The 23,958-nt window shown below is 43.4% G+C and overlaps 1 protein-coding gene across 2 annotated transcripts in view; it reads left to right on the top strand.

Annotated features, from left to right (window-relative positions):
• Positions 1 to 23,958, top strand: part of FKBP1B (FKBP prolyl isomerase 1B) — a 43,326-nt gene that overhangs the window by 17,752 nt on the left and 1,616 nt on the right. Inside the window, exon 4 of one of the 2 annotated variants that reach the window (XM_068678766.1) lies at positions 660 to 2,282. In XM_068678766.1, the coding sequence (XP_068534867.1) occupies positions 660 to 759 (100 nt within the window). In that variant the 3' untranslated portion in view covers positions 760 to 2,282. Of the gene's footprint in view, positions 1 to 659; positions 2,283 to 22,601; positions 22,715 to 23,958 lie in introns of those variants that run through there. The other variant, XM_068678765.1, reaches the window with a different exon arrangement.

Consider the following 23,958-nt stretch of genomic DNA (forward strand, 5'->3'; position numbering starts at 1 on the left):
ATATACAACAGAATATTGTATTAACTTAAATATGGGATTGGTATTTAAATATTCAAGGTCGACTAGTGTTTATTTTTTACAAATTGTTCTCTTGCTCTTGGATTTACTTGAGTAAGCCGTCTGCAGTAGGGGTGTACGTGTGTGAATGTTCTTGAGTGTGAAGATCTTGGATGTTAAAAGCATCAGATCAAAATGCAATTTTGTCCTTAGTTTTCAAAATGTTTTTAAACAAATCCTTATTCCTTGTTTTTAGTCGGTATTGGGGTTCTGAAATGTGTTATGTTACTACAGAATCATAGAATAATTCCGGTTGGAACAGAAATCTAAGATCATCCAGTCCAACCTCTAACCTAGTACTAAAGTCCACCACCAAACCATGGTGCTAAGCTCTACATCTGCGTGTTTCTTGAAGATCTCCAGGGATGGGGATTTTGCTTTCTGTTGGTGTTAAGATGGACTGGTGTTAGCCCTACTGTAAGCGATGTTGTTATCAGTGGAAAATGATGTAAAAAAACTGCAGATGATAAAAGAAATAGTTATTAAATAAGGGGTCTCATCCAGTAGGTCATTGATGCGGAGTAATAGGGATCACTACATAAAAAGGTCACAAGCAAATCCTATATTTAGATTTCTATAAACCCCTTTGTTCTTCCACGCAGGACATTGCAAAGAATGAAGCCTGTGCTTACAGATAAGAGGACTTGTGACAAGGAAGCAACAACACTGAAAAAATCCTGGGGAGTGGTGGCTGATTCTTGACTGAATGCAAGCTCTTTTGCCCAAAAGCTGGCTACAAGCCATGAATATACAAACGGGAGCACTGGGGAAAAGGGGGAGGTTCAGAGGCCTCACACTCCTATGACTGTTTCAAAAATAGCGTGCTCAGCTTTGTAATCCACAATTCAGGAAAGAGACACGAGGATGGTAGTGGTTGGGAAACCTGCCTGAACCAAAAATGCTCGGTTTGTTCAGAAAATGTTAAGGGATGGTTTGGGGAGCATGGGGAACAAGAAATTGACAGGACAACTAAATTGCTTCATTAGTTCGTGAAGATACATTAAGGTATCATGTCTGGAAAGTGAAATTTTACGAGTTCACTTTAAAATAAGGCATTCATTTGAGCTGGAAATACTGATCTATTATTGAACGCCGGTCAATAATTGCAGTCAATTCATCGCCCTGAGACATCTTTAAATCAGCACTAGTTCAAACAGGAATTATTTAGTGAAAATCCTGCAGCTTGCATTAAAGTAGGAAGTCAGATGAAAAGATTGCAATAATCACTTGTAGCATATAAGTGCATTCATTGATAGTTCTGTCGTGTATTTTGGAAGCACTGTTTGCATTCTCTGTTAATGCTCCTCCTCAGGTAGGTCAGTCCTAGAGGCTTCAGACCATTCCTAGGGTCATAGATTTTAGGGCTGGGCTGATAATTAGTCTGACTCACCCAGTAATACCAGCATTTGAGCTTAAATTCATTTGCTTCCCTAGGCTTAATCATGTCAATTATTTTTTCCTTTTTTTGTGTTTGTGTTTCACTTTTTGCTTCTTCAGAGTTTCATTGTGCCTATCTGTATAGCTGTGGATGAAAATCAAAAAAATGGAGTTGATAAAAAATATTCTCTGTTTTCTCACTTTTTCCTTGGCTTTATAATGGTCAGATAAAGGCTTTGCCCCATGTGAAATTTACTGGCAGCAGAGGACAGTCTGCACTTTGCAGGAGATGCTCTGTATCGTGAAAAATGGGCTGGTGCAGAGCTCTAAAACCATTTGTAATTCATGTGTAGTCTGCTTGCCAGCTTGCACTGGGCATCCTTAGATGCACTTCCCTAAAAAGTACTTGGAGCATATTAAAAAGTGATTAACAAGATGACTAATCAATTCTAGAAGGTATTATTACGTCTCCCTCAAAGTCATTCTCCATACATATCCAGGGGCTTAATTAAGCTTTTACACCACTTTGGTTGATATGATTATTTTTTTAGTTAGTTCTTAATGTGTATGGGAAAAAAAAAAAAAAGCTGCATTAAAACAGATGGATATTCAACTTCAAGGATATTTCTTCAGCGTGAGGATTACTCGGCAGAAACCTTTGATCTGCGCTCTGAACCTGGCCAGGTAGTTCTCTCTGTAAAAACAGGTGAGAGTCAGAAATCCCCAGCAGAAGCCAGCGGCATCCACAAGACGGGAGCTTTCAGTCCCAATCTGTAACGTGCAGAAATATTTGCAGCTCGGGAAGATTGACAAGCCAGCGTGTGCTGTTCGGGGTAACGAAAGCTGTTTGTATAAATCCCCCCGCAGCGCTCGTGTCTCATTTAATTGACATCCCACCAGCTTGCGTGTTGTTTTTTTTTTCTTCTCGAAAACTTCATTTGGCTGAGTTTTCTGGAAAACCCTGCGTTACCAATTCTGCAGGGGCAAAGCGAGCTGTCACGTTGCTGTTATTTTCGGGAGCTAATTTTAGCCCTGGGAAGCATTGTCCTGCCTTCAGCCCTGCCACCGTGCTCCCACACACACGGGGCACTCAGTTGTATGGGTCGGCGTGTCGCGGGCACATCAGGGCTGTATCGCCTTACCAGAAAACCCTGCCTTGGCACACGGCTTTCACAGTTTATGCTGTTAAGCATACCTCAAGGACATCTGTGTATGGTAAAAAATAAAAATAGCCCTGCTGGAAAGAACATGGAAAAAGCCTCCACAGAGTGACTATAAAATTAAACGATCATGTCTAAAAATACGATGGTACCCGACGCAGAAGATCACCTTGATTTTCAAGTCCTGCGGACACCGGAGGCTAATCTGGGCCACCAGAGGACACAACAGGTAGCCTCACAGCTGCTGTTTGTGGTGTCAGTGCCACAAATCATAGAATCACGGAATGGTTTGGGTTGGAAGGGACCTTAAAGGCCATCCAGTCCATCCCCCTGCCATGCTCAGACCAGGCTGCCCAAAGCCCCATCCAGCCTGGTGTTGAGCACCTCCAGGGATGGGGCATCCACAGCTTCTCCGGGCAGCCTGTTCCAGTGCCTCACCACCCTCACAGTAAAGAATTTCTATCTTATAGCTAATCTAAACCTACCCATGTTTAGTTTACAGCCATTAAAATAAGTTTGGGTTGAGCATGAATATCTTCAAGTCCACTTGGGAGATACAGCCTCATCCCATCAATGGTTTGGGTGCAAAATTTTTCAGTTGATTCTGTAATATTTTAGTTTTTAAGTAGAAAATGAGACCAACTTTGTGTATTCCCTAGGTGGCATTGCCTAGCAATCAAACCAAATGCACAACGAAACCTCTGTGAGAGATGAAAGCTCCCTTACCTGCAGCGTCACGCCGTGAGAACTCCCTCATGCAAATCCACCTGTAGCCTTGTTTTGATGGTGCACCGGTCCTGTTTCGAATTTTCTTCTTGAAGTACATATCCATCATTATTTTGAGCACAAGGCAACCATCTTTTGCTTGTGTTACAGTAACCCCTAGAGGTCCCACCGGAGGGTCCGTCGCGCCGCGCACGGCTGACATAATGAGGTTCGTTTTATGTAGTGCCTTTGGTTCCCTGTACCCCGGTGCTCGTGATCCATCATTTCTTTTGTCAGTGAATAGTGAGATAATGAGATAGCAGGTTGACAAGGGCAGAAATAAATTCAAGTTTAGGATGACTGATGGGCCTTGCGAGCAGGTTCAGCTGAGGAGGACCTCCATCTGTTCAGTGGGCACTGCTAGGTCAAAGCTGACTCAGAATTAGTATTTATGAATGCTCTATCAAAATGTAAGCATAAAGAATGATAAATGTCTTACTAATACATGTATTAACTGATATTTTCCACTTACCAGTATTTCTTAAAATGTCTACGCCCTGGAGTTGAAAAGAACAATCCTGGAAATATCACTGGGTCAGAATGATGGCTGCCTCTTGTCATTCAGTGTGTTCTTCATCCAAGATAATAAAAATACGTGTTTTGTACAATGTGGACGTGGTAAGGTTTGCAACGTTCTTGCCTGTCCATTTTGTTGTTTTAAGACCTGGGTTTTAAGGGATAAATGTCAGGCAGGTTTTCACACACTTGCAGTTTAGGATGTTGAACTTCTTTAATGAACCGTGTGCATTTGGGAGCGGTGGTAATTGCTATAACGTTGGAGTTGTGGTTGTGCTGTCTGGAGAAAGTTTAAGCAAATACTTATAGATGCTGGGTTTTAAAATAATTTAGTTGAAATCAGAGAAATCAGGTGCCCAGATAAACTTGAAATTCCCACGGAATGACTACTGCACCTTTAGACACCCGAATATCTTCAAATACATGCATTTTATGTTGTGTTCACATGCAAAAATTATGCTTTTTGTAGTTGGTGTAGTGCTTTCTGTCATGGGTATGCTGATGCGAACATTGTGGAAGCACTGAGAGAAACTTGTATCTTCGACCAACAGCTCTGTATGAGAGGAAGTGTGTGTGAGACCAGATACTGCATTCTTATGGACATTATATTTTTAATCTGGTTAATACACGTCTTGTATACATCGGTGTTTAAAGGAAGCTTGTGTGCTGCTCTGCAGCAGGCACAGAGCTTTTCTGAGCTTTTACTGGGCTTTCAGTGCTATGAGTCATGGAGACAGGGGAGTATTAAACATTCCTGGTTACATTAAATGAACATCAGTCCCATTTGGCTTGCAACTTTAAGTACTTAATAGTTTATTTAATAAAGATTTTTGACTGGCCTTTATTATGTATATGCGTGTGATTCACAGGCTTAGGAGAAACGGCACGTTCAGCCTCCAGCTCGAGAGGATCCCACGCTGGAGACAAGCACGGTGTAGCTCTTGAACAACCCCCCAGGCCACGTCTACATTTCAGCACAGTCAGAGGGGCTGGGAGCAGGAGCCGGGTGCGAGCCACAGCTTCTGATGGCAGCCCTGCCCTGCAGGCAGTCTGCAGCCTGCCCGTTCGGGTGCGCTAAGGTGCCTGGCGGAATATTAAACTGCCAGACAGACTTAGACAGAAAGTCCCCTGGGCCATGCCTGGGGCTGCACTTGTAGCTTCGCCGTCTGAATATAGAGCGAGTCTGATCCAGAGGGCAGCCTTCGGGTGACCCCGGAATGCGATGTGGAAATACCCGTAAGTCTCAGAGCGCAGCCGGCTCTCTGAGCTGGAAAGTCAGGTCGCAGATACACTGCTACGAAGGAGAGAGAGACAGAGAGCAATTTCAGCTGAGGAAACATCCATGACCTCTACATGCCCCAGCCATGATTTCGTGGCTCTCCACTGGTGATAATCCATGTTGGCTCAGCCCCCAGCTGGGATCAGACAGGTCAGCTCCTGCTTTGAGACTTCTGAGTGGGGGGCAGAAACAGCTCTGAACTCAGGGAAACGAATGAAAAGCTTTAGAGTTAGTCTGAGAAAGGTTTGGGAGCCGAGTTTGGGAGCAGCTTCCTGACCACACCACGTTGTTTGTGTAGCAGAATCCAGGCTGTGTTATCGAAGTGTTCACTCAATTTACAAATTTACGGGTGGCTCTCGAGCCAGCCACGGGACTTGCTACCAGCCTCACCAGGCAGAGTACTCGTCTGTTGGGCAGACTGAGAGCCTGCTGACAAGAATATCCCGTGCATGATTTAGCTTCTGCAGATGGCCAGGACGTGCCAGGCTCATTCCTTGCACGGAGGTGCCAAAGGGAGTGAAAGCAAGGAATTTGATGGGCACAGTCACAAGGAACACCCTCCTGGTGCTCTGCAGTGTAATGCAGAACAAGCCGTGCAAGGCAAGTGTTTTATCTATGAGGACACTGGGTTGCGTTTGCTTCATGGGGCTCTTTAGGGCTACGTAGGAAGAGTATTTATGTCCCTCTTGAAGGCTGAATGTTGCTGCAGTTTGCGAGGTTTGTGGGGTTTTGCTATTGATTTTTTTTTTTTAGGAGAAAAGGTAAATAGCAAATCATTCACTTGCACACCCTGCCATAATTTGGGCTTCAGGACTTGTTATTAAAGCTTGAGGTGACTGAGAAACAGGAGACACTTCAATATTTAACCTCCCAGTGAAGAAACCTCTTTTATTCTTTTTTATGGAGCTGCTTTTTCTGAAAATTTCTGTCCTCTTCTATACATGCCTAATTTGGTTTCCAGTTCTGTAAACATGGGCGTGTAGGAAGAAGGAGCAAAACTGCTCTTTAAATAGTTAAAATAATGCAATAACCCCCTGTACTTACATGCTACAGGACGTGGCCATTCATTTCAAGGTCCTTTTTGCTGGAGATCTGTCCCTTCTCCAGTGGTGGTGGCAGCTCTTGGGCTTCAGACATTAACATTAAGGAAGGCATGGCTGAGGGAGATCTTCAGGCTGACTTTATGCACCACAGTTTTATGGGTGGAGTGACAAGATCAGTGCTCGGAAAGTAAGGAATGAGCTCTCTTATTTCTGGTTGTCATCACAACTAAACAACAGCTTTAAAGATCCTTTGTTTGCTGGCCCTGCAGGTGCTTTGAAGGCAAAGTTCTGCTCCCAAACACCCCCCACGCTATGGATATACCCATCTTTTTTTATGTTTTTCTTTTTTTTTGGTAGCATTGTCATTGTTTCAGGAACAGAGAAAAGAGAATTTGATTATAGTTGTATCCTAGCATCTTTCAAGAGCTCTGTTGTGCTTAACTCTGCACAAACAGATGAAGAGAAAGTGTTATCCCCAGACAGCTAAGGGAGGTTGACAACAAGGAACAGAGGAAGAAAGGATGCAGTCAGAGACATGTATATCTTACTATCATATAGATCTTACTATTAAATATAGATCTTACTATTATATATATCTTACTGTTATATATACCTTGCTATTATATTTACTTCCTATTTCAAAGGTAAATAAAGACAATAAATAAAGACAAAGGTAAATAAGAGTCATCCCGTCACTAACTCATTTCTCTCCAATGTCAGGACACGCTTGGGTGCTGAGGAGAGCTGCTCAGAGAGAGGTGGCCTCAGGGAGATACTCAGAGAGACAGAGAGCATTCGGGGTATGCATCACAAGAATCAACACCTCCGCAGGTCCCCGAGAGCATTTTGTTTATTTTGGAAGCGTTGAAACCCCCTGGCAGCCCTGCCTGTTCTAGCTCCAGAGAGAGATGGTTGTGCCACGGTGTGTACAGTATGAATGCATGGCTATTAATACAGGATTTATTTTTTTTTCTTGAGGAAAGGGAGGACTGCAGAGACATCCTGCGCTGCTGGCGGCATCGCCCTTGAGTCATCCCGTCCCGGGGAGCAGTCACTTCAGCGCTGCAAAGCCGCCACGGGCTAATCGTTATTAGAAGCACTCAAGGCACAGTCTGGCTCCCCCCTCATTTAGTCTCCCTTCACTTTAGGTCTGTAAATATTTGTGCTGTCCACATCTATTGTTGGCACAGAGGCATCAGAAGAAAGTTCTCCTAAGCCTTCGCTTGCATATTTGGCTCCAGGCCAGCTCGAGTTAAACCCGAGCATCTTAGCCTCTTGCTGCCCCTGCTAATTCTTTTTTTTTTTCAGGAGTAAATGATGGCTCTCTTCGAGATAGGCTGGCATTTCCTGAGGGTAGGCTGGCACTCCCCCAAGGCATACTCATTTAATAGCATGTGCCAGTGCAAGTAAACAGCAGGATAGAAGTTTTTTCTTCCCTCTGTACACACCATCCAATTTGTTCCTTGGCACTTTCCCCGCTCCCAGGGAAGGATGGCTGTCTCTCTATACAAGCCACACTTGGATTTTCTTTTCCCTTCCTTCCTCTAGCTGTCTGTAGCAGGCAGACTACATTTCCAAAAATTAAAGTGTTAATAAAGGTATTTCTTACTGCCCCTGCTGCAACATCTCTGCCACCGCTATTTGCAAGTTACCCAAAAATGAGAAAATAAATTTGGATGAGTCAGGGAGACTGCTGTGACTCAGACTGTTTAACGTGGGAATGTCTCGGGGTCGTGTACATTTCCATTAATACAGGGTCAAACGTGAGAAGGGAGCTCTGGCTTGATTTGCCTATTTTTAGCAAAGTCACACCGATGCTGCCAACCCAGCCAAATTAGACATCGCTGCAGGTAGGGAATTTTGTACAAAGTCCTCTTTTCTTCTTGCACCCCCTGACTGATGTGACAATCTAGCATCAGCTGTACTGCTTTTGCAGTGACAGGAGTTGAAGCCTAACTATTTGAGTACCTCACACACAGGTTTGCTTTTTTTGTTGTTGTTCACACACATGAAATCTCTGTCGAGCTCTGTTCCTTTAAAAGTGGTTATGCAGGGAGACTGAGCAAGGTGAAATCATTTCTCTTGCCTCTCAGAGGGCTCTTGATGCAAGGACAAACGAAGAAAGAGTTTGGAGCCAGGTGTGCTGTTTAGTACAGTTGGTAATAAGAAGGTGTGGGTACACGCTGTGTCTTTTGTCAGACTTCCAAGGTTTAAGTCCTGGGCCCAGCAGAATAATGCGAGGCTCCATGTTAGAAAAAGTGACTGGTGCGAGGATCAGAGTGTGTCAATTGCCTTGCTCCCAGGGAGGCAAATTATCTTTAAATACAGCAAGTGAGGAAAAGAATAAAAAGAAAAAAAAAAGTTGAGGAATCTGTATTTAGGAGAGTAGAAAATGGTTGTAAGGATGTGTGTGGTGGGAAAATACCTGTATCCAAAAACTCGTCTCTCTGGAATGGCCCAGTGGGAATTTCTCCTCAGCCAGGGCTTGCCAGCAGTGCTCCTTTGACCTTCTCAAGGTTCAACTGATTTACCCCAGCTTCAAATCTGACCTTGTGTGTCCAGATAGCAAGGTGGCGGAGAACTGGAAGAGATCAGAGCAACACTTCCTAATCTCCCCGGAGGCTTCTGAAGCAGATAAGAAGGTAACAATCCTGCTTTGCATTCTTTGACACTTCTGCAGAGCGAACGGGATGTCGAAGGTGCTCTGAATGAGGTCGGAACAAGGAAATTCTTGTCACCCTAAAAACGCAGGTGACGCTGATTCCTGCTAAGCAGCCAAACTGAGCCCTGGCCCAATGCCCTTAGTTGGGTAGCGCCGTAAGCACAAAGACAGAAATAAAGATCGTATCAGATCACCAGCCTAAAAGGCTGCTAAACAAATTAGGGACCAGATATCATGTTCTGCTGGTCACTGGGACAAAGCCTGTCTGCTTCAGAGTAAAAACATACATTGGGCCCTCGCTGGAAAGGCTCTCTGCGAACTTCTTGTCGTGGGTCAAAATCCGTGTGCTGAGCAAAGCATTAGGTCAGCTGAAAAAAATGACAGAAATCTGTAGTTTGAATTGGTGTCCCCTCTTTGTTAGGCAATACCGAGTCAACACAGGTCTTGGAGCTCACCCAGAGGAAGTCTGGTATTTGATTTGAACATGCACAGTGCATCTCGGAAATTCAAGCTCGACGTGGAAGCCAGACAGATATATTCAGACAGGCAGCCTGGACCTGCAGCCTGATGTCATGCTCTTAGCCTGCGAAGCGTTTGTAGCGCAGCGTTTGGAGCAGGAACCAGCCCTGCAGCACCACAAACGAGGGCTTTCTGCTGGTTTTTATCACTGCCAGGGCTTCATCTCCAGCCATTATCAGATGATTAGATAAGGAACCTGGCACTGAGCTGAAGCTAATGCAAGAAAATACAATTGTGTGTGCACCAGCTCTGAAGAATTGGTACTGCTTACGTGTTTATGGGAGATAGGATTCACCTGTAGGCTGCACCACAGCAGTGTCTGCATCGCTGGGCCCTGGGCCACGTCTGAGCTTCCTTGCTGATACAATTTTCCCTTCCTTCCCATTCTTCCAGTCGTACTCGCAGCAGCAAGACTTAAAATGAAAACCGTGATCGTTGGATTTCTAACCGGCAATACCTTGGGAGAAGCAGCTCGGGCTGCTCCACTGAAAAAGTGGCTACGAGATGATCTCATCTGGCAGCAGGCACCACAACAAGGCTTGGTGTTGCAGCAGCTAAAAATGGCACTCTGCAATGCACCAATACTTCGGTTTCGTGGTCCCGTAAAGCAGTTTAATTCAAGCAGATGCAGCAAAGCACTGGTCGTGTTCTGGCTTCGTGCAGGATGCACTGTGCCTGCGTTATGCTCATAATTCGGTGTAACAGAAGTAGAAGAAAATATTACAATGAGGCAGAAGCAGGCTGTGATACTTGCTCCAAAAACGACTTCTCTGCCTAGTGCAATGTTGCAAATCCAAATAAAGCTGGGCTGTAAATCACTTGACACTCCTTTCTCGTAAAGCCCCGGTGAAAGAGGTGTTTCTGGAATGGTTCAGCAAAATGTTAATTTCAGATTTGCTATCTAGGAGTCTGGTGTGATAACCCACAGAGCCAGGTGCTCAGGTTTTTGCAGAAAAGGCTGTTTATGTTAAGGAAGCCACCTCGGTGCTCCGCACAGCTCACAGGAGGGCGTGCTGATTCATTTGCGGGCTGCACAAAAATTTCTGTGTGTTTTTTGCCTGGAGAATTGGCTCCTAAATACCAACCAGATTGGTCTTTGGAACACGTGACCATCTCTAAAAAGGCCATGAGTAACGAGAGAAAAAGTAGAATCCATATGGACAGAAGGCAGCGTATAATCCCACTGCTAGAAGGGAAACACCGGGGCACGCAGCACTCAACGGAGGCAGATGATGTATTGACTTCCAAAGGCAGAGCACACAAAAATTACCGAAATACGCGTAGATCGAGAAAGTAGCTACCAGAATTGTTCATCTGCCTTCTGGAGACCTCTTGATCCAGCACGTAATAATTTTTCTGAAGGCAGAGGGGAGGTTAACGTTGCAGGCTGGTGGAGCATAGCTGTCTGGCACCCCAGCCACGGAGCCTGGATGGTGGTGCTGGGGCTGCTCAGAAACAGAAGCCGTGCTCACATGGCACAGCCTGCACGACACGGAGCTCTCAATGAAGCATTTTCAGAACTGAAGAACTTGTTCTTAGCAGAAATTGAGCCCTCCCCAACGTACAGGCTGATGGAGGAGTGCTGCAGCAGCATAAGCAGCAGACAGAGAGCTCGCATAGCGTTGCTGCAAAGCCAGCAGGCAGGAGAAGCCACAGGAACTGCCTGAGCACCCTGATCGTGCCACGATTTGTACGAGACAGAGGAACCAGTGCTGCAAAACAGACCGTACCCCAAATTCAGGTAAACCTTTCAGTTTACCAACAAAAAATACAGCTGATGGTCTCAGCAGGGACTCCTGTATCAAAGAAAGGCTCAAAAAAATTGATAGCCATGATTGGGAAGCACATCATAGGCTGTAAAGCACAGGTTTATTGGGAGCATTACCAAAAGTCATGGACGTACAGATCCTCATCAGAATTATGTGCTGGTAAAGACCGAGTGCTGATGATGAGCTGGTTCACGTGAATCAAAGTGCCTTGTCTCCTGGGCAGGTTATTAAGTTGTAAGCATGAAAACGATGCCAAAACCAGCGGTGGGTCTGGTGAAAAAGGCAGTTTTACTACACTGTGGTGTTTGTTCTGCTAGGTGGATGCTTATAATAGCCCAAGTAGGAATGTGATATATGGTGCTCCGTGTCTCTAGGATACTGCCGGAGCCCACAGACTGCAGAGCACGTGAGATGTGAAATGAGATGCAGGGCATGCTTTCGTGTGGTTTGTTCCTGTTAGAAGAGAGTTATGGCTCTGTCCTTAGCCATCCTTGGGCACGTGAGCAGGCAGCAGCCTGTAGGCATTTGGCTGTGTTAGATGACATATACTGAGAAATTTAAATTCTCTGCACCTTTTTTTTTTCCTTGAAAAAGCCACAAATAAACTGTGCTTTTCCAGGAGAGAGGTTTGTAACCGTGCCAGGTTGGGGTCAAATCAACAGTGTTTTTTATTTATTTTTATAATTAGATTACTTAATTTCACTAGTTTTATGTAATTTTCCATTTTATTTCCTTTCTTTCCCAGCAACTATTTGATGACATGAGCAACCAAAATACTTGGGGTTCTGATGAACGATTTCCAAAGACTCAGCAGCCCGGGTGGCTGCTGCCCCTGGGAGCTGGATGACTCGAACTCCCCGTGCTGGCAGCCACTAAATCTGCAGCTCCGTCTTTAAGCTCTAAAATGATACATGAGACTGAGACAGATAAATTCCCACAAACCTTGTTCTTTACTCCGCAAAGCAGGAAAATGGAAGTAGCAGCCTAAATTAATGGAGCTTTGCCACGTTCCTTAACATTACATAGTATGGATTATACCTGAATTTTATCTGATACGCTTCCCTTTCAGTGTGATCTTCATGAATTTTTACTTTTCTTTCTCTCTTTAATGTTTTCTGCTTAACAGCTCTGTTATCTCGCAGATTGGATGTAGCTAAACAGTATCTGGTGTTAAATAATTGGAAAGGTGGTGTAGTTCAAGAACTCCCTAGACCTCACAGAAGCTGAAATTAATTAGTTCATATTAGTAATCTGAAAACAAAGCAGAGTATTCTCAGTGGAATGAAACATTTCAGATGAACAGAAGGGATCTTTTTTTCATTTTTGAAAGGAAAGTGTCTCACATTTCCATTCCATTCAAGCCTGAATTGTGTTTTCTTTAGAGTTTTTGATAAAATTGAGCAGGAAAATCCCTTCTTTTTCTGCAGAAAAACATCTCTTGTTACTGTGCTCAGGATTTGTGTGGTTTTGGCTACATAATTGCTAGGAACTGATTTTTTCTTACACCATATAGTAAGTTACTCATATAGGATGCTATTTTTTCAGTTACATTTACTGAGATGATGAAGGATAGTGTGACCTGTGATAGAAAGCTGTCTGGTCTGTAACCATTCCCACGAGTTGTGCAAGGTATTTACCATCTCTGTCTTTGCTTTTAGAGATGATAACATTACATGTTTCACTATAGAGTCTGAAATCTTCCAAGTTTTCATTGCTGGTGTAATAATAGTTCTGTGTACATAATGCTTCACAGTTAGGTCCTCTCTCAATTTGCTTGTTTTGTTTTCCACTCTGTTGTTGACCTGTTGAGGTATTTTTAGCAATGTTTATCTTTGTTGCTTGTGTCTATGGGTGACTGCTATTTCTGTTTGTGGTGTCTACGCTGACTTAATGTACAACGTCTTTTGTTTGCTCTAGCCCCGTGTGTGAAAATGCTTCTGCTTCGGGAAAAAACATCATAGCCTGTCGAGTCCATTCTCAGGCTTCTGCTGAAATCAAGGGGAACTTTGTCTAAAAGTTGCAGGGACGAACCCTACACAATGTCAGACATGATTGATCTAAGAAGACCAAGGAGCAAGGATGCAGGTCTTTGCCTATCCCACTGACCTCCCTACTTACCACATCCTTATTCTTCTCCTAACTTCATCACTCTCCCTGCCCAGCTTCCATACAGGTTGAAGAGAAGGCATAGAGAGTGCTCCTGTTGAGTGTTTGATTGTCCAGTGATGAGAATACCATTGGAAAAGGTGAACGACGTGGTTTCTCTGAGGTGTTTCCCCTAAAACATTTATTTTGCATTCTCCTTGCTTCTTCCCTTCACTAGTCCAAGACACGAGTGGCTGGTTAAGCAGATGAAAATAGATACAGGCACTTGGAAATTCCTATTGTTCTCCGCAGAGACGACTGTGTAATGTCCAGCAGAGCCGTGCATGAGACCCATCTGCCAAGATAACAGCTGCCACTTTTTCCATAGTTCCTTTATAAGATCACAGAGATCAAAACTGAGAGATGGAAAAGACCTATTTATAATAACAAACTGCGCTGTTAATAGCTCCTTTCCACTCTGGCTCTGAAGATACTTTAAAGGCTTACTGAATGAAGCCTTTCAAGATTCCTGAGGCTGAGTACATTAATTAATAATATAATTCCTGGTTAGGCTAGCGACTCTCTTTCTGACCTTTAGGAAACCACAGTCACCGTTTCACAGGGATTAAAAAGAAGGTGAGTTATACTTAGCTGTCTGGTAGCAGAACCCATTCTTTCTGACATACAGCCTTTTGCCTGGATCACAGATCTGTGCTGTTCTGTATTCATGCAGGATTCTGCTCCGGAGAGCGATTCCAAGTGCATCATTCAACTTCAATTTAAATTGCTGTGATCTGGGTCTTAACCTGCTATATATTTTTTTTTGTACTTTCATTAATAGCAGGGCAACCGTGCCAATTTACACCAATGAGGACTGGCAGCATTGGGAAGGATGAACAAACCCAGGAAACAAATGTGGAAAAAGAAGACCTCATATTATTGCAGAACATAATGAGAGGCAGAGAGATATTTGTGATTCTGCTAGGGTCTGCCTTCGAGCATGTAAAACTGTTTACACTGAAAACAATATGCAAAAACGTTATTTTTGTGAAAGCAGGTACATTCCTAATAGGTGGGAAGAGCAAGCTACACATCTATAGAAAGGTTTGTTCCTTTGATGAGTGTATCTCACATACTTTTTTTGAGCAGACAGCCTAGAAAAATAGCGCTGTCTGAATAAGACATTCTTTCCTTGGCGTGTTGCAGCACATGGTAAAGGCTCCTTGGCAAGATGCTGTTTTTATCTGATCTTAATTGTAGGCTGGACTTTGACAACGTAATGAGGGCTATTCAGTGCATAACTTGCTAATAAACCCTTTTCAGTGCTCACTCGAAGGCCAGAAGTGACTTTTATCTTCTAATTGTTGTACAGCTTGTTTACTGTATGTAGTACTTTACAGAAAGCAACTTGCAAGTAGATCTGCAGTCACCAAATCTTAAAGACTGTGGGCAGCACAATCCTTGGGAAGGAGGGTACAAATCAAAACCAGTTTTGGTTCAAGCTGTGTTTTCTGCCTGTGTTGAGTGTGATCAAGTCATTTTGTGTGGGATTCATGTCAACTACCTTTAGCTACCTAAAAGCCCATGGTGTGCCCATGTCACTAGAGGGTGAGCAGCATCCAGCTACCTCTCCTTGTCCACTCTTGAGCAGTGTGTTTGTTCCCCAAGAGAAACAGTGCTGAGTTCGCCTGACTGCCCTGGAAAATGTCTGTGCCCTACAACATTGAGGCCCCACGGAGCCCTGCCTGCTGTTTTCAGACCGCTGTGGCTGAAGTCGCGTCTCGCTTGCCCGCGTGGAATCACACCCAGGAGGAGACGATTCCTCGGGAGCTCTCCAAACACTTGCGGCTATTACATAACGCCAGCTAGGAATAGCATCCCACAGCTCTAAAATAAGGCACATGGCAGAAATGCCTGACGAGTCGGGATCAAAAAGTTGCATGCCCCGAGTGAAAAGCATTTGACTTCTGCATTATGTGTGTTTTGTGTACACATGAGCTGGGGATGGATCAACACTGTCTGCCTCTGACTTATTTAGCTTATATGTAATCCTGGCACATTGACTGTCCCTTCTTACATGCCTTAGTCAACAGCCATTTTTATAAGCTGTGTTTTCTTCTCTGTTTGCATCTTGCATGTCTCTTTTTCCAAGAATGCTTTTCCTTTTCGCCTTCTTATTGAAGAGCACACTAGTGGCTGAGTCCTTTGCAAGATTTTAGATGATTACTCCATTTTTCAAGATAAGTTTCAGCAGAAAGCTCCCCTGTGAATGAGATACAACCATGCTATGCGTGAAGAAAGTTGTATGTCACAAAAAAAAAAAGGTAAACAGAGCCCTGAAGGAAAGAAAGCGCGTTCATTCATGAGGGATGTGACGAGAAATGTTAGTTTTCAGCTCCAAATGCCCCAAAGGCCAGCATTTGGTGGTAACACCAAGTGGTAACACATTAGGAATAGAGTTTTTTGTGTGTGTTCACATGTGTTGTTTCAGGGTATGCACAGTTTCTTAGCACAGTGCTCTACCAGAGATTTGTCACTGGGCTGGTACTGGTTCTAGCCAAGGGGATCCAAAGCGTGGCACTGATAAATTAAGATTTCAGCACAGATTTTATTCAGAAGGAAATGGAGGCATATTCTGGAAGTCTAGACAGTTGAAAATCAAAGGATGGCCAGGCTGGGAACAGGTGGTGATTAAAGCCCAGGTTTTGTTGTTGGTCTGGGCTAGGCTGGCAGGGACTGGGTGGTGGTGTTCTTCTGGCAGATCAATCTGCCTTCCCTTTCCCAGCACAGAGGAGGAATTGATTGGTAGGAAAGCTGGTAGAAACACAAGAGACGTGAAGTATTTCTTTAGCAACATGTTCTCTCTAAGATGTTGCTTTAGACATCTATTGTCCCAGTGTAGCCAGGCTGACCTGAATCTGCCATACTTACTCAAGCAAAATTTGCCTTGTGCTGCAGAGCATGTATATTTTACAGCTTAACGTTGTAATGGTAACAGAATCAGAGCCTAAAATGAAATAACTGTGTTAAGGCAACAGGATACCAGAGGAATTGTTTTGGTCTCCTTACAACTCACGCAGAAGTTGCTTACTGAACCTTACATCTGCCTTGGGGGTGAGCCTACTTTCTCTTCTCTTTTAGAAGTATGCAAATCTATCAAGCCGTTAGGACGGAGTGATGCCTTTCAGGAGAGTGAGCTAGACAATTGCATGTAATTTTGCTTGGCTGTGAAGTCAGGCTAAGTGCAAGGCTCAGTCATGTTGTCTTGTAGTGGTGCGCGACGCTGATAGATAGCGCGCGGTAATGCATTATTGAGCAGTTGTCTTTGGTGTCTTCATCGCACGGTGTCAGCTGCGTAATAAATAATTGATTACATTGCTCTTAAAGCATTAAAGATATATGAGGATATAATACACGAGGAAAAAGCAGCAGCGAGGCAGCCCGTGTGGAAAAGATCAACCCTTCTGAAGTGCTCTGCGGTAACTGGAGCTACCAAGTGACCACCGCCGCTATTTCCCCCTTCTGTACTTGGAGGCAGTGATTGCTTGTCATGGCAACAAATGGCACGTACAAACTGTTGCTGTTGCTTTTTAAACAGAAAAAAAAAATGTGGTAAAGATCTGATACGCTGCAGAGATGCACCCCCAAGTCTCGCCAATTATTATCCCTCTAGACGGAAAAAATCCCTTAGGAAGGCTAATCATGTTTTCTTGAGTGGCTGCAGACTGTCAGAAAAATACAGTCTAAGCAAATCCTTTTTCCTCTTAAGGCTATGTTTATATTAAGTAGAGAAAAAGTAAGTTAGAAGGGAAAGAAATTGTATTTACAGGGGTACCAAAGCTCTGCTGCTGAACCGTCCTTTCCCTTGCAAAGCCGTGCTTCCCTTCCTAATTCATGTCCCTGTACAGGACACAGTACTTCTAAGTATAAACATAGTCTAGGAAACAAAAGCATCCTCCAGCTCACATTCAACACTGTTTCTCTGTTTCCATTGCAAGAATTGCTGATGAAAACAAATTTCATCATTAAAGTTGATGAGACAGCCAATTTTTCCAGAAAGAAGTTGACTTTGGGAGTCAAATCACGGAAATGAAGGAGGAATCGGCCACTTCCCGGTGGCTGTTCGGAAGGAGGCAGGTGGCCAGGAGAAGCTACAGGTCGCTGGAAGCTGTTATTACGATGAAAAGTTGTAAACCAGCGCGCTGCGTTTTGAGGTAATAATGACATGATAAATGAAGATGTAAGAGGTGCGAGATATCCGCCCTGCGCAGATCTGAATTCTGCTGGAATGCCCTGAGGAGTGAGAGGCATGTCAGGTCCTCCAGGCATTTCCCTGGGAACGAAAAGCCCCGGGCACCAGACGCATTGGCCTAGAAGAGCATCGCCCAGATCTTTAACACTATCACAGACATAAAACTGTTCTTGTTCCTGATGGGAAACAGTAAGATTTTCAGTTATCATTAGACATGAGATCCAACCACGAGCTAGGGAGCAAGCCACCGAAGGCAGGAGAGTTGTCCTGCTTTACCACAGTACGTCCAAACTGAATCCTAAATTGGTCCATTTTCATGTAAACTATGAGTAACCAGTAAAATCAGTGAGTTCTGCTGGTGTCGTCCAACCTGGGATATGATTTGGGACTTTTTGGGTGTGTTTTTCCCACTACTACTCTAGGATTGTGCTGAACTCTTCTTCTCTAAACCGTGTCCTCCTTCATACACTATGAAGGCATCAACGTTGAGATAAAGGCTTTTGTGCAGTTTCTAGAAACTTCCCAATAAATAATGGATTTTTCAGACTAAAATTATATATTAGTGATAGTCATAGACTATAAATGGGAAAATTGAGAATTTCCAGCCTGCGTGAAATTCTTCTGACAGAATATTGACGTATTTTGACATTAGAAACAATATATCTTAGGGAAAAAGGAGCACTTGAGATCAAAAATTCTTAGCTCACAGCAACACTGACTACAGGAAATGTTGCCCCTGAGAGCCCAAGGCACTTAAGTCACAGTAACCAAATCAAATGACAGGTTTGTAACAGCACAGATTTATTACCAGGCATAATTGGAAAGGTGATTACATTAAAGGCCATCAAAATATAGTCCCTGTCCTGAAGAACCCCTGGTCTCCATAAAACGAAACAGGATAGTGTCCTAGAAACATCTTCTGAATATCTGCCCCTTGTTCTCCTGCCAATAAATGTACGGAAAATAACTGTCTTCAAGTACATGAATTATGTTTACTTTCTGCAGGTAACTGCAGTTTGAAAAATAAGGGAACAACCTGCAACTGTTCTTTGAACATCACCCATTCAGTTCATCCCCTTAATGCTCTTGTCAAGTAAGCAAATCCCGTTGTCGAGGATAAAAAAGCAACTAGGGAAATCGAGGGATTTGTCCTGGATTAGAACCTGTGTCTGCTGATTCCCAGAATGTGTCAACACTGCAAAAATAAGTTAATTCAGTAAACATTGGAGCCAGTGAAGCCTGGGATGCAGTTCGGTCTACTTCAGGTAGATAGATGGTTGAGTCTCCTCACTTGGGCCCTCTGAGGCCCTAGCTGCCTGGCTTTTAAAATTAATGCTGTTAACTTTTTAATTTTTTTAAGTTGGTTGACTGAGAATATACAACAGTTCCAGGAGGTTGTTGTAGTCCTCAGATATATATCCAAATGGCGCGAATCATTCTTGGAGATACTGTTCTTTCTCCACTAACTGTAGATGTAGCCCAAATGACAGAGTGGGACTTGGTTTTTAACTAATGATGAGTAACGTTAGTAGCAGAATTCATCTCACCTCGTTTACACATACATTAACTAGATTCAGGCACCTAAATTTGACAGGAGGCCAAATTTATGATGAAAGACCTTTAGTGTTATCGCTCTCCATCCAACTAATGGATAGGTAATGGTCTGAGCATGGTTTTGGGCATGGTTTTGTTGGAACCTTGAGACTGAGCCTTTCTCATGGGAGAAGCTCTTAGAGGATCTGTTTCCTACCCAGATTTATTTTCGTGGCGTGCATAGAATCTTTATGTCATTATGAACCCTACTCCTCTGCCAGACCTTCTTGAAACTGGCTAAAAGATTCAAAATTTACGAATTAAGTTCAGACGGTGCCATTAGCCTGTTCCCCTAGGAATAAACTTAAATGGTGTGGTCGTAGCTGAGGCTGACCTCAGGTAATTCATGCTGAAAGAGTAATGCAGGCACGCCTGTCCCTGGTCTTGTTCCTTAACAAAAAGATCTGTCTATGCTTTAAACTTCCTCAGCTTCAATGAGCTTTTCTACAGCCACCTAATTTTTAACATTTTTTTTTTTTTTTTTTTTATGAGGACACCTCGTATATCAGATGGTTTTCAAATCCCCATGATATTCTGATGAATGAGTTTGTACACTTAATTATTTTGATACGACGATTGCTACCTTTCAGAATCAAACGTGAGGTTATTGTAAGGAGTGAGCATGGAGGCATCGAGGTGTCCTTGCTCAGTCAAACCTCCTATTGATTGCCAGGGGAGTTTTGACTTTGCAGAACAATGCCATTGATCAGTTCCCAGTTGTGTGGGTTTTTTTTCTCCCTGTTGTTAGCCAGATAAATACAGGTGCTTGCAGGCTGAAGATGGGCATCCATCCTTGTTGAGGGATATTAACCAAATCAATTTTTTCACAAAAAGAAAATCAATTGATGCATTAGCAAGAGAGAAAATAAAACATTACGGTCTTTTAGGTCCCAGGAGGCTGAGGAGTTGACTCTTTTAGAAATAGAGAGGTAAAAAAGATGAGCTTCAAAGTTCAGATCTAAATCCGGATCGGATCTTCTCCAAGGCACATGGGGACTCTGACTCATTTCTAAACTCAAAGTCCATTTAAAGGGCAGTCCCATAAAAACTGACCCTCTTGCCAGGGCTTCAGCAAATACGCAGCATCTGACTCTTTGCATCCCAATTTGTCCTCCAAAAGCAGTGAGGTGGGGCGGTGGCAGAGGAGATTACATTTCCGAATTCATCACTTGGTGACTTTTCATCCATTGCTGAAAATAGGATGTTCTCATAAACACAGAAGAAAACGGAAACCTATTTTCTTCTACAAGCCTGTCTTCTGTAGACTTTTGATGGTGAAATGAGTTCAGTTTTGATATGATACATATTCAACTAGCAAGCTCTCCAAAGATACAGTTCTGGTTCTGTCACCAGTTTGCTCTGTGGTATTTAGTAAACCATCAGACCTTTAAGCTAAGTATTTTAATGGGCTTTAGTTACAAAACAAGGTGAAAACATGCTGAAGTGTCGTGGAACTTAGCCTCTGAACTTGAACTTCCAGAGTGAGGCTATTTTATGATAAACATCTTTTTCTACCTCCTTGGGCTGCTGTGCAGAATAATTAATGTTTGCACACTACTTTGAATATGCAGAATCTAATGGCAGTACAAAGACTTAATATTAAAACCACAAAATATTGGGATTCTCTAATAGTCTCCTTCCATTTCATAGAAACAAAAGGTTTTATGATGTGCTTAAAAACAAAATTGCTGTAGGAAAATCTGCTATTTAAGATCAAATGCTTCAAAATGCTTATATGATATGCCTGAGAGTTCCCCCTGAGCTGCTTCTCCCTGCATGCCCTCCTGCATATGCATGCTGGTTTTCTCCCATCCAAATGAATCGGTGTTTGTGTCCAGAAGACAGCTGTCCTGGCATCCCAGGCTGCATGGAGGGGGCTTCGGGAGATCACCAAGCAGATAGATTGCATAATGTGTGTATGTACCTACAGCAGAGCATACAGAAAACGCCTCACTATTCTACTGTAAAAACAAAAATAATCAGGAATATGACAAACACTGCTGGTGAAGGCTGTGAAACATAATTATGAGTAGATTACTCCATAACTGCTCTCCTGAGGTCCTCTACACACACACTCTTCTCTGAAGCAGCAGCTTAGACAAGTGTTGGACTTGGTCAACAGCTAAATTGCCTTAATATGTCACTTGGTTTTCGTACTGAAAGCTCTGGACATGGAACCTCACTTGAACAATCAATATTTTGTACTCATTACTGCAAGTCCAGAATGCCATCACTGCTGATTTAACCACTGATGAGTTTGGAGACACCTGTGTGTGAGCTGGTTGTTTGGACTTCCTGCAAAGAAATAGGTACTGCTACGATACAATTCTTTGTGTCCTCATGCACATCTCTAGATTTGGTCGGATGAATTGCCCCCGAAAGTGTTTTTTTTTCCCTGACTTGTTTATAGTGGGAAACAGAGTAATTAGCTCAAAAATAGCAGGAAACGTAAAGATAGGTAAGGTGAATCCGACCCTTTTAGTCCTTTTTCATTCCGGCACAGCTCTTTACATTTATCATTGATTCATAAGATGCACTTTTTAAGTAAGCCAAATGTGCTGGGTTGTGTTGTTTGAACGATTATTTTTTCACTAGAAAAAAAAAAAAAAGAAAAACCAACCTCATGCATTGAACTGGTCTATTAATATAACTGCTTTAATGAAAGGAAACCAGAAAGACTGTCTTTCTCATATTGAATCATAAGTATAGTATTTCTCAGCATTTCCTGTCAAAGTCTGCTGGATAAAATTGTTTTCAACCAGAAAGTTTCCCAAATACTTGCTTATTTGTGGGTGTTTCTTTTTACAGCAGCTGGTACAGTAGGGTCATTGTATATGCCCAGAACACCCTGGCATTGCAGCATTACAAAGAAAGTATTTATTCTAATACATAAATATCAGCCCAACCTTGCAATATTGAGTGTAACATTTGGAAAGAGCAATTCTTGACTACCCTTAAGTTTAAAGCTATTATAAGCACCATTTTGAAAAGGAATGAGGATACCTAATGATGTAGAGCCCTGTAGAGGCTTGTCCATTTGCTGTAAAATCTGTGCATAAGTTCATAATATACAGGCTGAAACAGTGTTGTGTCTGTCCAAATGAGCAAATAAGGTGTTACTGTGACTGACTTGGGGCTGTATGGCAATATAAGGAATGAGCTAAGGGAGTATTCTTATAAATGTCTTTCCCTTCCCTTCATGCAGTTAAACATGAATATGTTTACCTGGCAGCAAATTCGCTCGGAGTTCCCAAATCTGAATCTCCATCCGCACCCTTCGAAGTCAGTGGAAAGGTCCCGTTGGCTGCCATGAGCTTCGGAGCACACATTGCACTAGTCCGGGGCGTCCCATGTTCTCCACAAGGACTGTTTGGACGTGCCATACCCGTTTCTGATGAGGTTTCAAAGTGAAAATGGAAACGAACAGTAGATGCGCCGAAGACACTAATTTGTCACTTCTTTCCCCTCTCAGCACTTCAGTTTAGGTGTAGCTCGGACTGAAGCTGTTTGTCTTGCTTTGGCAGGAATGCTGCAGAATGGGAAGAAGTTTGATTCCTCCAGAGACAGAAACAAGCCCTTCAGGTTCAAGATCGGCAGGCAAGAAGTCATTAAGGGATTTGAAGAAGGTGTCACACAGGTACGAAGAAGTTACTCTACCTGATTTTCAAACCACGTGAAGGGTGTGTAAGCACAGCAGTGCTCAGTGCAGTGTTGACAAGACCAAGTGGAAATCACAGTGTAGAATCCCACAAGGTTTTCTTAATGGTTTTAACCACCCTTGCCAGGTGTCAACGTGCCACATAACCCTTGCTTCTTCCCCAGGGCTAACTACCACAAATAAACCCCATCAGCCTCTAAAATGTTCCAGGTGGCAGCATTTATGGTGCGGCTTCTCTTCAGCTGCTCCATAAAGGCCAAGCTGCCATTTTGATGACCTCCATGACTTTGACCCTTACTGAACGGGTACCAAACACCATTGCTTTTATGACTTAAGGCTCCCAGCTACAAAATTCAATGAGAAGCCCTCAGCCAGGAAAAAGAAAACTGCCCTCTGTTAACTACAGCTTGAGTGCCAGCACAGTAAAACCTGGAAGGAGCCACACCAGGCAGTTCATTGCCATCTCTGTGGTGTTTTGTCTGCAACACTGGGAGGTCCCACCCTGAGGAGTGCCATCAGGGCTCTCAAGTGCCTGAGTGAGTGAGAGCAGGGTGCAAAATTCCTTGTTATTCCCTAGTTCTGGGTCCGGGAGCTCAAAGTAGGAGGAAATTGCTCAAATATTATTAACGGGAATAATTGTTTATGCTTAACTAAAGAGAAGGAAAGAATGCAAAATGAGAAACTTGGGTGCAGAGGGGTTAATTTTAGCCCAGTGCAGATAAAGCTCTGGCAGCAGGCACGGGGTGAATCAGTTTTATCCCTCCCGGGGCCCTTCATTAGGGTGGCCTGAACCCAGGCCAGCAGTCGGGGTAGCCACACGCTGCCCTCCTGCTCCTCCTAGCGGATCAGTCACCGACGTTAAGCCCGTGGCTGTCTTCTGAAGGCTTTGGGGACTGTGATTGACACAAGCCTCTTGGAAAAAGGCAGCTCACTCTGTCTAGCATTTAGATTTGGATTTAGGGAGCTCATCTGCTCTTATACCCTCAGTCCTGTGCTGTGAATGCTCCCTGGATGTGAGGAAGTCATACTCATATTTTTCTTCTATCCAGTCATCAAAGCTCCATCTTTGGTGTATTTTATAGAAACCAAAAAGAAATTCAACAGAAGCTGCATAATCCATAGTCCAGTCCAGTCTCGGGAGAGAAGGCTGAGTTAAAATCACTGCATCAAATCCGGGATCGTTCCCCAGTCAGTGAATATTCAGTCACCAGCATAGGGTGCAT

Source organism: Anas acuta, chromosome 3 (genome assembly GCF_963932015.1).
Source record: "Anas acuta chromosome 3, bAnaAcu1.1, whole genome shotgun sequence".
Classification (NCBI taxonomy): Eukaryota; Metazoa; Chordata; class Aves; order Anseriformes; family Anatidae; genus Anas; species Anas acuta.